Source organism: Megalopta genalis, chromosome 9 (genome assembly GCF_051020955.1).
Source record: "Megalopta genalis isolate 19385.01 chromosome 9, iyMegGena1_principal, whole genome shotgun sequence".
In the NCBI taxonomy this organism is placed as follows: Eukaryota; Metazoa; Arthropoda; class Insecta; order Hymenoptera; family Halictidae; genus Megalopta; species Megalopta genalis.
The window spans coordinates 19,079,001-19,098,911 of record NC_135021.1 but is presented as its reverse complement, the minus strand read 5'-3'; the positions used below and the strand labels follow the sequence as shown (position 1 = coordinate 19,098,911).

The 19,911-nt window shown below is 38.8% G+C and overlaps 1 protein-coding gene across 9 annotated transcripts in view; it reads left to right on the top strand.

The window, feature by feature from the left end:
- Positions 1-19,911, top strand: part of sick (sickie) — a 277,051-nt gene that overhangs the window by 248,583 nt on the left and 8,557 nt on the right. For all 9 annotated transcript variants that reach the window (XM_033477744.2, XM_076524457.1, XM_033477739.2 and 6 more), the window contains one exon: positions 19,823-19,906. In XM_033477744.2, coding sequence (XP_033333635.2) covers positions 19,823-19,906 — 84 coding nt within the window. The remainder of the gene's footprint in view (positions 1-19,822; positions 19,907-19,911) is intronic.

The window sequence follows — 19,911 nt, the reverse complement described above, 5'->3', positions numbered from 1 at the left end:
GGTTTCGCAGCAGTTGGAGAATTATTATCCGAGGAGAAGGTACGACACTTTGCCCTCGAGAAGGCCGAAGGTCGCCTCGAGACCTCTTCACAAGTCCAGCGAAGACGTCCTCGACGGCGACCGGCCGGCCCGGACTCGTTCTTCCTCCTCGATGAACCGATCCTGCGCCAGCGACATCGACGTCAGCGTTGGAAACGAGGAGCACTGGCAAGGTCGCGGCAACTCGAGGAACAACCAGGTCCTACCCCTTTACCTGATGGACGCTACCGACGTGATCGTGCACGCTCGGATGGACAGAGCCGGCCGGAGTGGAGTTGGAGGAGGATTTCATAGGCAGGAGCACTTCGTTGGATCCGCCTGCTACGGACGGACCAGGCACAATTCCCTCGAATCGGAGCCGGAGGACAAAGCCGGCGGCGACGATCATTCCCGATACAATGATTTCGCTACTCTGCCAAGGAGAGGAAATCTTGCCAAAGATCAGGCCGCTAATGATCCGGTTAGGAGGCTGTCCGGCAACGTGCCCGTACTAGAGCCGCTCTACGAGCACGCGGTCAGCGATCCGGTTAAACCGAGGTGCTCTGGGAACGTCATACCCTGGTGGGAACTCGCCACGAGGAAGTACAGGCACCGAAGCTGTCCCTCGTTGCAGGTAAAGGCGACCGTTTTTTTTTCTTTTAATCTTATGAGTACTTTGGAATTTATTTTGTTCATTTGCTTATTCGTTTACTCATTTACTTCTTTACTCGTTTACTTATTTATTTGTTTATTTACTCGTTCGCTCGTTTACTCATTTATTCATTTACTTATTTAGTCATTTACTTCTTTACTCGTTTACTTATTTACTCATTTACTTATTTGCTCAATTACTCATTTATTCATTTGCTCATTTACTCATGTATTCATTTACTTATTTACTCATTTATTCATTTACTTATTTATTTATTTACTCATTTGCTTATTTGCTCATTTTCTGATTTACTCATTTACCCATTTACTTATTTGCTCAATTACTCATTTATTCATTTGCTCATTTACTCATTTGCTCATTTACTCATTTATTCATTTACTTATTTACTCATTTACTCATTTACTTATTTATTTATTTACTCATTTGCTTATTTGCTCATTTCCTGATTTACTCATTTACTCATTTACTTATTTGCTCATTTACTCATTTATTCATTTACTTCTTTACTCATTTACTCATTCTCACTCCTTTACTTATTTCTTTACTCATTTACTCATTTACTTCTTTACTCGTTTACTTATTTACTCATTTACTTCTTTACTTATTTATTTATTTACTCATTTGCTTATTTCAGTTCAGATCTTACACTTCTTTATTTTCGTCCCGCGGATGAAAAATCCCGTGCGTCGCGTGGGAAGCGTGGGCGTCGCGGGGTAATTAAAGATTTTTTTTTTGGAAACCGAAGCGATCGTTCGATACGTCGGCGAAGCGTAAATGGTCTCGGGAAAGTGTTCCGTTACGGCGCGTCTCGGCTCGCGGTCGAGCATGATTAATATCGAACAATATTTAATAAATCACGGTCGCTTTCGTGAAAGCTGCGTTCTTGATTTAGAGGTTTAATTATTTCGTTAGAGAGAGAGAGAGAGAGAGAGAGAGAGGGAGAGAGAAAGAGAGAGAGAGAGAGCGTTTACACGGCTGATTCATCGTTTACGAATCTAGCGTACCGTGGTAATTAGCACTGCGTCGATTCGAAATCGTTAATTTTGATCGGTGGTCGTTTAACAGACTTGTTTGCATTTAATGTCTTCGGTGTAAGCAATTGCTATCGCTGTTTTATGAAAAACGCAAATGTTTATATTACTTCCGGACTTAGAGAAGTTCTTCCGTTTGAACGGACCGGCCGAAATAGATTTCTTGCATTTTTTACTAGTTTAATTCGTTTTATTATTTACGAGTATCGTGTTATTGTTATCTTCACGATTTTAACCAAATATGAGAAATAAATACATACGGAATTAACACTGAAGAAACGAGCAAATATATTATTATATATTACGTATTCAATATTATTACATTGTTACATTATTACATATTACTACATCGTTACGTATTACATGTTACATTACTACATGTTACATTATTAAATATTATATTATTACACATTACATTATTACATATTACATATTAATCATATTAACATTTTTTTTCTAATAACAAAGTGTCTACGCAATGTCACAGGTAAACCGCAGCGTTTCATTGTCTCGTACAGATTCGTTTCCTTGAAACGGAAACACGTGCGTCGATGTGCACGCGGTTGATTAATGGGCGAACCACTTTTTTTTGCAAACACTTACGACGTACGGCGGTGTCTGTAATAAGAATGAAGGTCTTCGTTAAAAATTCACATGCAATTACGTCAGGACATAGTACAAGGCTCTAGTTGAAGAGATACACGGCGTTGGCGAAACGTTTTCTTGGAATTTCTTGAGAAGCCTCATTCATTCGGTGCATCGATGGAGGCACCGACTAAAGTAGTCGTGATTTTATTGCTCGAATTATACATAGCTAGAAGCGCGCATTGGCGCGCAATGATTCTGGCCTCTCGTAACGGGACAGCTTAAGCCCCGAACGGCGTGGAATCATTGAAACAGCATGAACACGCATTTCAACGATCTCTTTAAACGCCTTCCCGTGCCCGCGTAAAAAATCTGCGGCTAATCGGATCATCGAAACACCGAGGCGGTTTCGTAACATCAGCGTGTATTTTTAAATCTTGAGATACTCGCATAGAATGCGCGTACATGCTTCGAATCTGTGAATTAATCATTAAAATAGTAATAATATAATAATAATAATTAAAATATAAAATAATAATTATATCGAAACAATTATAAATCAGTTGGATGTTACGTTAATAATTATTCGCTTGCATTGAAATACTTGTTTTATTTAATAAACGATTTGTTTACTCGATACCAGAATTCTGCGATAAATACTGCAAAATAAAATTTTACGGATCTCTACAGGGTGTACGAAAATTATTGTACAAGTGAGAAATGAGAGGTCCCTGAGATCATTTTAAGCAATTTTCTCCTCAGCGAAAATGTGATCCGAGGCTTCGTTTACGAGTTATTAACGAAAAACATTGACCAATAAGAGGCGAGAACGGCTGGCGCTCCGCTCTTGCGGCCAATGCTGCGTCGCGCTGGCCGCCTGTCGCAGCGGCCGCGAGGGCGGGACGTCAGCCGTGCGCGTCCTCTCATTGATCAGTGTTTTTCGCTGATAACTCGTAAACAAAGCCTCGGATCGCATTTTCGCTAAGGAAAAAGTTTCTTCAAATCATCCGAGCAACCCCTCTAGCCGGGCAGTGCTCCTGGAGACGAAAATATTAGCACAGATTCGAAGGAAACGTGGACACACAGTGCAAACGCGACGGTATCGCCATTGTACATTCAATTATCGTTCGCATCGCGTGAAAACTAACATTGAATAATTTAAACAATTCGGCGGTTCCTGTCGAATTAAAGCCGTTGTTGCGATATCTAATTTTCTTGCGAAATACGTTTAAATGGAAAATCACACGCGTCGTCTTACGGCGGACGAAACTAAGAAAATGCTGACGAATAAATTCGAACGCGGCCACTCTCGGTCGTCGAGACCGATTTACGTGATTTATTTCACCTTATGTCAGTGGTTAAACTGCTGCGGGTAGGTGGAGCCACTTGAACAATAAATTCGATAATAAGACGTCACGGGTGGAGCCGTCAAACGAAATTAAACCGAGCGCATACCATTGGACCATTAGAAAGACGATATGTAATAAAGCGTAGGTTGACAATGCCACTCGTGGTCCCGATTGAATAATTATGTGGCTCGTACACCGAACGAACCTCTTTAGTATCCTCTTTGAACACGATCCTACGGCGAACCGTGCCCTTTTCTTGCTGGAAAACCAGTTCCACAACAATTCAAATTTCGATCTCGTGAATCCTTCGAGTCGATTCGACCTAGAAACAAATCTTCTTCTCTTCTGGTTAACGCTTCTTTGTAACACAAATGTAGAAAATCGTGCAACACCGTCGGTATTTGTACGCAGCAGCACGGTTCGGAGTTATTGGGACCACATTTTTACCTCGAATAATTGACGTGGCGGTTGTCGAACACTTTGTTATCATATTAGGTATTATTGTAATTAATCTAAATAAAACAAAATATTTATCGGTTAAGTTTTCAATTATAAATCATATTATATAATATGATAATATATAATATATAATATATAATAATATTATATAAATAAATAAATATTAAAATTCCCTTGTTGTATTCGTTGCTAGAATAATTAATACAATTAAGTACCCAGCCTCTTACAATTTTCGTTTAAAAACAAAAATATTACAGTTTCTTATCTGGCGAACACGATTAAGGCACCGTAATCGTTTCTGATAACAAGTTTTGTGCACGGTAACGATTAAATCGGGGCCAGCTGCTGCGTATACGAGTTATTTAAACTCCTAATCTGTGTTTTCTCGAACATCTTATCGGTTTCGTGATTGTCACAAGCAGCTCGTGTATCGTAATTCATTTCTTAAACGCGAGCGATTAACCTATAGTTCGGTACGAATCACTCTAATCAAAGAGCAACCCAGTGCCCTAAATCTCATGGTAAACGTGGTAACGCGACACCAAGAATTACGTTGACACGAATTTGATAATCCGTGGACTGTTATTATTATTATTATTATTATTATTATTTTTATGATGGTATTATTTTACATTTGGACGGCTGGGCTTGGATCCGTTTGTCTGTCAAAAAAAGGTATAAATATAAGTACATATTTATACTTTTTTTATATATAAAGTATAATATATATAATAATATAATAAATAATATAATATAAAAAGTTTCTGACAATTATTTCCATATAATTATTATTCTATATTATTGTATATTATTTCTATATATCCTTATATTTTATTAAGGTCCACAGAAAAAAAACCAACGCACCTATGTGTACTCATAAATAAAAATCTCCACGTGATCCTAGGCAAGCTGAGTCATATTTTTGGCAAAAAGGTCCACCGTTCGAGCGTTCATAACCTTCTGGGCGGAGCGTAGCTAGTAAATCAAAACGCTTTAACGTAACGTCGTCGTCTCGGCCGGTAGCTGACCGTTCTCAAATTTTCACTGCCGAAGGAACTTCCATCTGCAGCGGGTAGCTAGCTAATCCTAACAAAACAACGTGTCCTATTTCAACCGAACGATAATCGAATATACAACGGCGATACATACCATCGCGTTTACCATATGTTTTCACGTTTTCTTCGACTAATATTTTCTTGTACTAATATTTTCGTTTCCCGGTGCACTGGTTCACCAGATTCCTTTTACACGCTGTTACAATATTCTGCGCGACGTTGCATACTTGCAGCTGAAGGATCAAACGAAAATATTACGAACGAACTGCCACGAAATTCTAACCTAAATGGGGTTGATATTTCTCTCAATGAACGCTGCAATTAACCTTTTAGGTACGGCTGAATTTTGCACGAGGCTATTTCTCTGGACGGCAGAGTCTGATACTGTATATACAGGGTGTCCCAAAAATGTTCCTCGGATCATTTGAAGCAACTTCTTCCTTTACAAAAATGTTCTCCGAGGCACCGTTAACGAGTTATTAACGAAAAACAATGACCAATGAGAGGCGAGCTCGGCTGGCGCGAGACGATCGAGCCAATGAGCGGAACTGGGCTTCGCACGCTGGTTGGCTGGGCCGCCTCGCGTCAGCCGTACTCGATTCTTATTGGTCGCTGTTTTTCGTTAATAACTCGTTAACGGTGCCTTGGAGAACATTTTTGTAAAGAAAGAAGTTGCTTCAAATGATCCGAGGAACCCGCCATTTCCGGATTGCGAGACATTTTTGGGACACCCTGTAGACTGTTGTAAATCGATGCGAAGACAAAAGAAGTGTGAAACAATGCATACGAAGACGATTATTTGGTTCGAACGATGAGCGAGTGAGCTACTAGAGCAAGCCACTATAGTGGCGCGTCGTGCCTAAAAGGTTAAACGAATACGAATCGATATCGTGACACATTTAGATTCGAATTTTGTATAGAAAGGAGTATCGTTTACACTGAGATATACAGGGTGTTCCAGAAATGTCGAAGAAGTTGACACGCGCGCAGAGATCGCACGCACGCACGAGTGACACTAGCGACATCTACCGGATGGAGCGCGTGCTTCTCTCTCGGTCGACCGTGTCATCGATTCTCTCTCTCCGTTATAACCTGTCATAACCTTGACATAACCTGTCAGTTCGTTCTTCGATTACATCAGCGATTGTGTGTTCACCCTTTTGACCACACGTCCTCGCCTGTATTAAGTCAGCCGCGACGCGGCGTCGATCGCCGGGAAGAAATCGCGAAATAAAATCAAACGGTTACATCGTTACATCTTAAACAAGTTGAACGCACACCGCCCCCCCCCCCTCCCCACAGAATTTATAGCGCAGTAACACACAACAAGTGTCGTGTTCTTGTACCAGGTTAAATAAGCTTTCGCTCCCGCGGCAAAAGTTAACAGCAATTAATTGCAGCTGCGGTCGCAGGTTGTATAAATAAATCTTTTTAGTAGACGCGGTCGTCTCGAGCCACCGCGCCCCGAGAGGGGTCTCTCTCGAGCAAAGGGGGGGGGGGGGGGGCTCCTGTTAAAACAACCTATTCAATTATCCGCGTACACTCGAAACCTCTTTGCTCTTCCACTTGTAACTCTGCCGTACGAGTGCGTTTTCTCTCGGCCACTTCAACTTCTTCTTCGGGAAACGAGACCTTTCCGTCCACTTTTTCAATTTGCTATTCCTTTCGTTCCGATCTCTTATATATTTACTAAACTATATTATACTAAAATAATACTAAATGAAACTCGACGCAAAGATTATATATATAATTCGGATGATTCGACATAATTTCAATGCAAATATTATTATCATTACTCGCCGTGTATTTGAAAATTACTGACAACAAGTAACTCCCGCGAGACTGACGTCGAATCAATCATAATTAAACTGCGGAAAATGTGTGTGTACCGATGAAAATTAATTGTATTATTATCCCATAGCGAACATAAGGAACTTTCTAGTTAATGTAAGAAACTTTCCCCTTCCGTAGAAATATAGAAGATGATTAATGAAAATCGTTATGTTCTATTCTGTATGTATACAGGGTGTCCCAAAATTATGGTACTTCCGATAAATTAGAGATTATCGAGGTCATTCGAAGCAACAATTTCCTTTACAAAAATGTTCTCCGAGAAAGAAGAAAAGAAACGGAAAACACTGACCAATGAAAAGCGACGCTCGGTTGGCGCGCGGCGGCGGCCGAGCCAACGAGCGGACGAAGCCAGGTTCCGCTGATTGGCTCGGCCGCCTCGCGCTAAGAGAGCTCGACGCTCATTGGTCGTTATTTTTTCGTTAATAACTCGTAAACGAAGCCTCGGAGAACATTTTTGTAAAGGAAAAAGTTACTTCAAATCACCTAAGGAACTCCTCATTTCCCGGAAATATAATTATATATAATATAAATTATACAGAATTCTGTATGTATATAATTCCGTATAAATTTATGATCGCACCGAACGGGCGAACCTCTACAAAATTTAAGCAGCTCCCAACGTCTCCGACGTTTCTGAAGTCTCATTTTTTTTTTTAGTGATCATGTCCTCGATGGCTTTCTTTCGATACAAACCTAAAGAGACGTTGCATGAATAAACCATCGGTCCCGCAGGTAGTTGAAACCAGTTCACCCTTCAGGGTCAGAACCCCACGTTTTCCCATCTTCCCCACGGCTGCTCCCCCGCCACACATGGCGCGAGGGAAACTCGGAAACGCTTAAAACTGTCGCCGGGATTTGTGGTGCACCATAAGCTGTTCCATTCGTTTAGGGCACGTTGGACACACCGGGTATCCTCGTAAATGTCCCTAACTCCCCCGCAGAACGAATATTTATCGTTTCACGGGTCAATTAGACGTTTTCGTTCGGATATTGTGCGTGAGCATGCGCGCGACAGCTAGGTGTGATATCCTTCTGGATTCCAGATGCAACGTTCGACTCTCAAAGAGGCATGTGATCAGAATTGTTTGGCCGAGAGATCGACGCTCTCTAGGTTCGCGATACGCTGGAAGCAGCTATTTTATATTTTAGGCAGGTTATATTTAGATTAAATTATATTCAATTATTATATATGATTATATAATAATAATAATAAATTTTAAGTAAGTTATTTAAATTAAATTATACATATTTAATTATGTATTATATATATATATATATATATATAATATAATAATATAATTATATTTAAATGATACATATTTATGATACATGATATATGTACATTTAATTATATTTAAATTATATTATATTTATTATAAATAGCCATTTATATTTTAAATTGCAAATAGTTTATTAATTTATTATTCATTTCCCCCTTGTACAATAACTTTTTGGGACACCCTGTATAGTTGTGGATCAAGATTAAAGGTACGATGATCGCCAGACGTCGTTTCTCTTATAGACTGTAACGGATATAGTTCGCGATGGTTTCAAGTATAACTACTCGAGTCTCTGGCCTTTAAATAACTACGAAACTATGTTAATATATAACGGAGGATTAGATTCCGAACAGAATTTTTTATTATACGTCGTTTCGAGTACTATTTATGATTTAGTTCTTCCTGTAGCGCGGGCAATCGCTATGTTTATCATAGCAACTTATTGACGTTTATCTGAATTAATTTCATAATATTTCGTTTATCATTCTAAATGTTTCTATAATTATCTTTATTACTATTTTATTGTTATTATTAACCATCCTATTATTATATTATTATTATTATTATTATATTATATCTCTAAATATTATTATATAATATTATTATATTACATATCTAAATATTTGTAGAATTTTAAACTCGTCTCTGCAGTATAAATGCATAAAATCTGCAGCGTAGAAACAATGCATCGGTTATCGCAGTTCAATTTTGCGTCACGTCCTAGCATCACAAAATTGCTGCTAAAGGCATTTCGATTTTATCGATGGCGCCCGCACTGCGATCGCCTCATTTCGGCGCAAGATTTTCAGTGAAATGAAACGAAAACGAAAAACGAGACGGTAATAGGTCTGTAACAATGGTTCTTTAAAATGCAGATTGAAAATTATGGCTGTGACTAAAGCGTACGTACGCGCCGGCCGGCGGTTCTAGCGTTAAGCGCTCTTTAATTACCGCCAGGAGAAAGAAACAGTGTAGTCAAAGTGAACGTTAGAAAATCACTGGTTTATAATATCTTTCATCTGCGTTTCGAAAGCGAAAACGGTTTCGGTACAGGCTATTAAACAAACTAAAAGATGACATGTTACTTTCTACATTTTAAATACCATCGTTACTAAGTATTCGTATAATTAAACGTTAATGACAGTAATGAAGTGACTAATTTAAAGTGTGGCGTGAATGAATGTGTGTTGCAGAATATCAATCATATATATAATATATATATTAATTATATTAATATTATATTATATTATATTGTTACATTACATTAAATTATATTAATTACGTCACATTACATTACATAACTTCCACATTAGGTTACATAACCTTCACATTACGTTACATTATTTTACATTACATTACGTTACATTACATTACATTACATTGCACTATATTACATTACGTTACATTACATTACGTTACATTACATTACATTACATTGCACTATATTACATTACGTTACATTGCACTATATTACATTACGTTACATTACATTACGTTACATTACATTACATTACATTGCACTATATTACATTACGTTACATTACATTACGTTACATTACGTTACATTACGTTACATTACGTTACATTACGTTACATTACATTACATTACATTACATTACATTACATTACATTACATTACATTACATTACATTACGTTACATTACATTACGTTACATTACATTACATTTATAATAATATTATATTAATAATAATAACCAGCTTATTAAAATCGTCGAAGGAGATCACTACATCGAAGATACAAATTAATATCATAAATATTTACTGAAAAGATTCGGAAGATAATTGCTATTTCTATCACTCGATACGTATCAAAGAGTTATCGAATCCAAGATTCCACATTATCGACCAATTAATCCGCGACCGTTTTCCCACACAGCGGAACACGTGAGCGCGCGAGCGCGTACACTAGTAGTACTACGTACAAAGGCCGGCAGGAAAGGTCACGCGTGCAAGGAAAAATTCATGGTGTCGGTGAATATGCATCGCACGCGTGTGATCGCATTAAACCCACCGACACAGTTGAATAAGAAACTTCCTCGATGATCGCGCGGCGGTGGCTCTCGCCGGCGCTCCGTGTAGTAAGCACGCCGAGCACAGGGAAGGCACGTTCGCGGCTATGGGGTGCATTTAGGAGCCGATGAAACGCTTTGACGAAAACGTGTTATTACCCCCGGCTCTGTGGAAATTACAGAGGCGAACGGTGGAAAATAGATGGAAAAGGTGTTTGGATTTCCACGGTACGCGCGTACGTGAATCGCATGGCGCGCGGGGGGCTCTCTCTCAGCTGTGCCTTTCCAAGGCACGCTCGATTTTCTGACCATTTCTCAACGCGACGCTCACGTTCATTACGCCGGGCCTCCCTCGTACACCAACGAGTCCCTACAGCGCGCCGATAATTTAGCGGCCACCCGTTTTCGCGCAACACGATTTCTCGTGCATCGCGCTATACGTGATCGAATTAATGCGGAGTCGGCCGTCGTTTTCAATTGTTTCGAATGTTACAGTATTTATTGTGATAGTATTAATAATAATATAGTAATGATATTTATTATAATATTAGTAATAATATAATAATGATATTTAGTATTATAATATTAATAATAATATAATAATGATATTTATTATTATAATATTAATATTAATATAATAGTTATATTTATTATTATAATATTAATAATAATATAATAGTAATATTTATTATAATAATAATAATATAATAATGATATTTAGTATTATAATATTAATAATAATATAATAATGATATTTAGTATTATAATATTAATAATATATAATATAATAGTGATATTTATTATTATATTAATATTTATTGTATTAGTAATAATATAATAGTGATATTTAGTACTATAATATTTATATCATTTTATATATATAAATATATATATTATTATATCATTATATATATATAAATATAAAATATAAATATATTTAATAATATTTATCCGTAGGCTCCACTGTATTAATATTCAACTATAGCGCTCGCAAGACGATCTTTCCCATCGTATCGTCTATTACTTGGGAGATGGCACGGCTCGCTGCTTACCGTACAACAGTCTCCTCGGGTTCCCACAAATGCCGGACATATTTACGCGACTTATGTACCCGGCGTACGCGCGCGCGCGCGCGCGTGCATCGTGGATTAACAATACGAATATTCATATGGAAAACGGGAATTCTAAGTGCACGGTGCTCGTGTACGGGAAAGAAAAAAAAAAGTCGAACCTCTCGTTATCGAGGTCCATTTCACATTCGACCTACTTCGCCGATCCATGTACAAACGTATTTCGCTAATCTATATGTACATTGACTCGCGCCGAGGAAAGGTATTCCTGCTGTTTGTCATTGTGTAGTTTTCATTGGAATTTAATGGTCGGATCGTTAAAGAAAACGTTACACGAATATATTCAGAGAGGAAAAGGGAACCAGCGACGCGATGTCGACGCGACGTTCGCGAATGCGATAAACTCGCATTTTTTTTTAATAACGAAACGTCGATATTTATTTTTTTGGCACATGTGTCAAGGTGTACAGAGAGTATTCTCCCTAATTGACGCACGAAAGTGGACAATTTGGGAGGAGGGGACACGATTGTTCGAGCCTTGCAGTTAATTTTTATAATTAATATAAATATAAATTAATATAAATAAACGATTACTTTATCTAAAAATAACGCTAAAATGAACGGCTTATTATTAATTATTATTAACTATAAGTGCCTTAACGTTTTCGCAAGCTTCCAAATATCAGAAGACAACGAAATGAATTAAAACTGCGATTACTGTTATTCGTACGTCATAAATTATCAATAGTAAACGTGTCAAAAATTATGAGTTTCATTTTTAGACGATGATTTAGAAATATAATGACGCTATAAAATATTAAATTTAATTTTTACTGCTTTTATAAAGCACCGCAGTATTTGGGACGTCCGCAGTAATACCCGCGCACTTACCCCGAGATCGCATAATTTCCGCGAGATGGAAATGTTCGCTCGACCGGCGATTGTCATTGGTCGGCTTTCGCGCCGATAAATATCGGAAGCGCCGCGGAACTGTTGCCGAACGACGCGGACGAGAGCGAATCATTTAATCGTACAGTAATGTCTCCCTTACTGACGCTCGGATTGTCCACTAAAATGGATAATTTGGGAAGAGGAGATAACGATTATTCGAGCCTTGCGGTTTATTTTTATAGTTATAAATTGTCCACAATTATAAAAACGAGCCGCAGGGCTCGAATAATCGTATCTCCTCTTCCCAAATTGTCCATTTTTGTGAGCAATCTGGGCGTCAATTAGGGAGACATTATTGTAGCTCGGACTCGCTCTGAGAAGCGATCTCGCAGCAGACAGGCTAGAACGCTAAACGCGTTAGCGCGGCCGGAGGAGAAAGTCGCGGCGGGAATCGCGAAAAGTTTGTAAGAGGATTATAATGCCCGGAGGTTAATAGAACATATGTATAGGCAAGCGTTTAAAATACGCGGCCGTTCGATAAATTCTGAAACTATCTTGATTCTCGCATCGGAACAAAATTGAAACGCGCGCGGCTTTCTAAGCGGCGAGAAAAAATGCTGCGATGAAATCTAAATTAAGAAAGTTCTCTCTCGTGCCGATCTGTAATTAATCGTCACCGTAATTAACTGGATCCTGGATCTTCTGGCAGAATAAAAATTGTTCGCGGCAATCGAATGAATCGGAGGTTTTATTAAAATGTGTGTTTCTCGACGTTTCATGACTTTAATGAGAGCAAGATGTTTGCATGATGAGAGCAATTTTTGTTATAAATATAGACAAAGACTAGTTGTTAAATATAATTGTAGTAATAAATAATATGAATAATATACACAACAATTATTATATATTATATATAATAATAATAATAATAATAATATATATATATACAATATAATAATTCTTATATATATTATATATATAGTAATAATAATACATATAGTAAATAATATAAATAATATACATAATAATTATTATATATTATATGTAGTAACAATAATGCATATAGTAAATAATATAAATATAATTATAATAATAAACTCTACCAGATCAGATAGAAGATCGTATTATTTTGTTGAGATTATGAGCGGAACTTAATTAACTTGAAACTTCAATTTATCTTGCGGCAAGTTGTTCTAGAATTATTCTAAAATTTGCGAAATTTATGAAATATTATTTCACAAGCATTTTAACCTAAATCATAGCAGAAGTATTTTTATTTTAATACATAAAATCGTCATTACCTTACGACGTGTACATTCAATTAAAAATGTTTATCAGCCAAGATGTCAAGTTAGTTCGCTAAGATGTCACTGGTGCGATTAGTATTCCTATATATCGCATTCTGTTCACCGAAAAAGTATAACCGAGTTCATTTTCATACTCTTACGTCTTGCGATACAAAATCCAGTAATTTCCCCCTAATTCGTAAATTCTCTCGAAGTAGTTACACGTTCGACAGATTCGAGGAACGAGCCGAGCGTTTTTCTTCCGCCGAGGAGGAAGCTTAATACACGTGGTGCCGATACATACATGCTCCCGTATGCGCTCATGCGCCGGGGTATACTGTTTCGTGACGGAGAATCGGTTCTTTGCGGCCTGGGAACTGTTAGCCCAGTTTGCTCGGGTCGTAACGCTTGGAAGATTATGCTACGTTCACATCGTGTGTTATCTGGTCTCGTATTACCGGGGAGCCACTCGCACGGAAAGGAAAGTACGATCTCACAGCCGAGCATTTTTCCTCTCCTTCTTTTCGCTTCTCTTTTTCTCCCGGCTTTTTCATATATATGTATATAAACGCGCGGATATATTCCGACCGAGGGCAGCCAGCCCCTGCCTCTCCTCGCGTAGCAGCCACAAGCAGAGAGGAGCTTCATTTTTGCGGAGGATCTTCGCGATAAGCCAGGGCCGATTCGAATAACCGTAGCGCGCTCGGCCGAACACAGAGCAGCCGCAAGAACTGCTGGCACGCCGGATAAAGGGGCGGGCGCGCTTTTGAACGACACCGGGCCGACACGGCGGCGAACGACAGCGCCCGAACGACACCGACACCGCCCGACATCTGGCCTTGCTACTGGCGCGCGAACGCGGCCGGCGGAAGAAGTTCTCCCAGTTATTATTCGTTTGGCTTGCTCTAGAAGCTCACTCGCTTCGTTCGAACCAAATAATCGTCTTCGTATGCATTGTTTCACACTTCTTTTGTCTTCGCATCGATTTACAACAGTCTACAGGGTGTCCCAAAAATGTCTCGCAATCCGGAAATGGCGGGTTCCTCGGATCATTTGAAGCAACTTCTTCCTTTACAAAAATGTTCTCCGAGGCACCGTTAACGAGTTATTAACGAAAAACAGTGACCAATAAGAATCAAGTACGGCTGACGCAAGGCGGCCCGGCCAACCAGCGCGCGAAGCCCAGTTCCGCTGATTGGCTCGATCGCCTCGCGCCAGCCGAGCTCGCCTTTCATTGGTCGCTGTTTTTCGTTAATAACTCGTTAACGGTGCCTCGGAGAACATTTTTGTAAAAGAAAAAGTATATATATGTATATATATTGCTATATTATATTATATATATATATATATATAATATATAATAATAATATAGAATAATAGCAATAATAACAATATAATATAATAATGTATAATAATATATATAATAATAAATATATAGTAATAAAATATATAATAATATATATATATATTGATAACTTACAAAAATCTAACTATAAAAATCATGCGATTCGCTTGGGAACAGCATAAAACCGCGCGAAACGTTGCTACATGCGACTCGTGGGGATGCATCAGGATGCACGCACGGTGAATGACATTTAATTTCATAGAGACTCGCTGGAAGGAAGTATGCGAGTGATCGTTGCTTTCTAAGCCATTAAAATTCGTCCGACGTAACCCGACGGTCTATTATTAGAGGAAAAAGACAGGCATTCTTGTACAATGATCTCTGCTTACCTCGTGACTGATTAATTATTCCGCTCGGATGCAGAATCCTCTTCTGCACAACGACAAAAGGTAAATACAAGCGACATGTTAGTACAGTAGAGGCTCTCTTATCCGAAGGTTTTTATGTTTTTACTTTATTTATCTTGATACTAAAACATTGTACCTATCTATAAATTTCATTCGTTTCTTCCTACTATATGATAATGTATCACGTCACAATTTTTATATACACGGGGCGTCCTAAACAATTCCTGAGGTCATTTGCAGAAACTTTTTCCTTAGCGAAAATGTTCTACGAGGCTTCGTTCATGAGTTATTAACGGAAAACGGTAGCCAATGAGAGGCGAGATCAGCTTGGCGGGACGCGGCCGAGCCAATCAGCGGGCCTTCGCGCGCTCTTCGAGCCGCTCAGCCGAGCTCGCCTCTCATTGGCTACTGTTTTCCGTTAATAACCCCTAAAACCTCAGGAACTCTTCGTTTTTTGGGGGACACCCTGTATTCATGAAAGCGAGCGTACGAAAGAAAATGAAAGGGAGAAAAGATGGCACGAAAGTAGTCACTATTTCACTTAACGGATCAATTCGATCGAACGAACAGGAATTTCGTTGCTACTGTTCTTTTGTCGAATCGTATTTGTCAACTCGGAATTTGCATAATCGTTCATAAGCCGCTTATGGGCGAGATAGTGCTCGCACTAATGCATCAATAATTTTCGTTCGTTGTGGGTGGACAGCGAGTAAGTCGAACGTACACATTTTTTAAACACTGTGTACACACCGTTCAAAAATTACCCGATCACTTCCTACACATATCTACCGACGCACGCTTCAACAATTAATATCGTTATAATTAATTACAATTGAACAAGATTTTTCACTGTATTTCGTATAATTGATTATAATTGAATAAGATTTTTATTGCGTCACATATAATCAATTATGGTTGAATAAGATTTTTATTGCGTCACATATAATCAATTATGGTTGAATAAGATTTTTATTGTATTACATTATTATTATTATTATTACTATTATATTATGTATTACCATAACATAATAATCGGACTGAGAATCTTTACGAACTTAAAACACGCGCAGATTTCTAAAATGCAAGAAACCGTATAAATTACGTAGAAAACTTCTCTTCGAATAAACAATAATAAGCGTTAATAATAATATATTAATTATAATAATAAAATTAATAATAATTATTATTATTGATAATAATAAACCCAAATCGAACGTTCCTACAAGAAAATCACGCGATAGTTAAAATGCGCCATTTACGGCTTACGGAGAAGAAAACGCGGAAAACAATTTGCGCGGGAAAAGTAGTAAAGTCATGCATGGGCGCGATCAATTGTTCTAAATTAAACAACATAACCTTCGAGAAGAAACTACTTACAAATGCGAGAAATTTTCTTGTATAATTCGCCAGCTTTTCGAAAGGTCCTCGACGCCGAGATAGACGACGCGTAGATAGACGAAATGCATTAACATTTAACCCAGACAGCCGTGACAACGTGTCACACGTTCTCCAAATCGAACGAGACGCAAAAGCCCGCCCACGATATTTATCGGCCGGTGATGCGTCGGGACTTGTGTGTGTGGGTGTCGCGTAGCGTTTCAACGTAAAGCACTCGTAAATTACTGGCAACGGAATCAACGATCGGCTGTGAGACACTTGTAAAGGGACACAGATCGGAATACGGTCGCGCGAGAACAAACGAATTTAAAGTGTCGGCAGTGTTGTTACCGCGATATCTGTGAAACCGGAAACTAACGGTACAGGATATAGTTATACGCGAGACGTGTGGTCGAAAGGGTGAACGCAATCACTAGAAAAGAATACTAACGCATTTAGTATACGATAAAGCAGTCGATACAATCCGAAGAACGAACCAACAGGTTATAAGAGAGGGAAAATCGATGGCACGGTCGATGGAGAGGAGCCACGTGCTCGGCCCGCTAGATGGCGCGAGAGTCGCCCGCGGGATCTCCGCGTGCGTCGCCTTCTCCTCCAACGTGTAGTTGGAGCACCCTACGATTTGCAACTAAATTTCTCTATTCGCTAATAATTCTAACTAATAAATAAATAATAATAATATAATAAATAAATAATAATAAATAACTCTATTCAAATAATTTTCTGCAATACCGGAATTTCGTTCACTGGGAGTTTCCGAACAGAAAAAATGGGGCCGTCCAAAAAGTGGACGAGTCGAAGAAAGTGTAAAATCTGCTCGTAGGTGGGCCGCGTTTACGAGCGTATCCTGGACCAGCCGCCCAATAAAGAAACGTATTTCCTTCGAGCATGGTCGACGCATTCGGCAGTAGGTGAAACAATGTAGCAATCGCATTAGAATCACGCGTGGGAGCGCATCTCATATTTACGATCGGTCGTGATCTTTTGAAGGATTTACCGGTCTCTACGATCGCGCGATTTCGCCTCATTTCCATGCGCGATTTTCTGATGATTGTAATCAAAGAACTGTCTCGTGCCGAGCATAAAATTTCGACGAAATCGAAAACTATTTTCTCAAGATTTACTTTCCATATTTATCGTCGATCCGAAATTATCGTGTGACAAAAAGAAAAACGCGTTAACAATAGTACCCTCGTGGGTGCTGTGGAAATGTATCGATAGGAGCGTCGCTCTAATGCGCCACTATGCTACGCGCCTGAGGCGCCGCGAGCCGACAGGTGGCGCTCGCGGCTCGTTTATATAGTTACCGATTGTCAACAACTATAAAAACGAGCCGCAAGGCTCGAATAATCGTATCTCCTCTACCCAAATAGTCCATTTTTGTGCGCGATCCGAGCGCGAATTAGGGAAAAATTACTGTATCGATCGTCGCACGGCTTTCGAAACAATTCTGCGATTACGAGAATTCGGCTCTACGGTTTGAAACGATCTCACAGCGGCGTGCCCATCAAAGTGACGGCAACGCGCGATGGTTCAAACAATGCGATTCGTTGACGTTGACGTTCTGACAAAAGCGTGGAATATATCGCGTGTTCCGCAACCATAGTCATCATCGCGAGCGTGAACGTTCATTTCGTGTCTGGCGACGCAGAGGCGAAAAGCTACAACAATGACCGGAGTCCTGAGATAGGTCCGTGAAAATTACCGTTCGCGTTTCACCAGCGGAATAATTTCTCTGGTATTACGCGCGGAAACGTAGCTCGGCCCACGCATCCTTTAACCTTTGTTCTCCCTCGATTTTCTGAATCCCGAGCTCGCCGATAAACAATTCCGAGCATTGCTCGCAATTTACCCTCCGCTTCCAGAGATTACGTTCGTTGCAGATTTTCTGTGAAAACGTTCGAAGGATTTGAAAACATTATTGTGTTATTGGTACATTATTATACATCATTATGAATTATTAATATTATTAATATAATAATTATTATTATTATATATTATTAATATAGTAATTATTATTATTATATATTATTAATATAATAGCGATTACAACAACAAAACAAAATTATAAAAAATAAAATATTGATTGTTTTGCAAATTTCTCGATTTCAGCCAATTCATATAAGTGCAATATCATTATAATATGTTAGTTAGTTCCAAAACCATACTAAATAATACGAAGGTCTGTAAATGGTCCAGAATGGTTCGGAGTTCTAAGTTTTAATACGATAGGAACGATACGAAGCAAGCAGTGAAGCGGATAAGAAAGAGTTCGTGTTGGAAGAGTTTTTAGATCGGCACGTTCAACCCTCCGAGAAGTTTTCTCCGTACCTGGATCGTTGAACGCGAAGCGATTATCTCCGCGACTCGTGCAACAGCGGTCCACTGTAATTGCGTGATCCAGGACGTAACGATATGATCGAGGGGCGCAAAAATATGGCATCGTTCAATTTTTTCTCCATTTTGATCACTCTTGTTATGGAAATCAGGCAGCTGCCGCTGTAATATTCGCCCTGCGCTTCAACATCATCTACCCCGACATCCCCATGTGGTTCTTCTTTACTCGTTGACTCTTCTTTACAGAGAATCCATAGAAACATTATGTACTGGTTTTTTGCACACGAAATTGATCCTTTTGTAGATCATGTCCACTTTTTCACACTCCGAATCTGTCTTTTTGTAGATCGTACACATCTTTTTGCACTTCAAGTTCATCTTCCCGCGTAGATCAAAATAACGTAGATCAAATTAACCCTTTCGCAGGTTTTATTCACTCCTTTGCGAATTAAATTCACTCACTCGTAATTATTTGTGCTAAAACTCATATTAAATTTAAAGATTATATATAAATTATTATATATATATATATATATATATATATATATATATATATATATATATATATTAATATTATATTATTATATATAAATTATATAACTCGTAAACAAAACGGCGGATCGCATTTTCGCCAAGGAAAAAGTTATTTCGAATCACCTCGGGAACCCTTCGTTTTCCGGATGTGCCATTATTTCGGGACACCCCGTATATTAACAACTTACCTGACGTTCTTCGATCTTCTTTTCTGTTGCAGGCTCACGTGGTGTCGGCCTTCGAGCAGTCCTTGTCCAACATGACACAACGGCTGCAACAACTCACTGCAACAGCTGAAAAGAAAGTGAG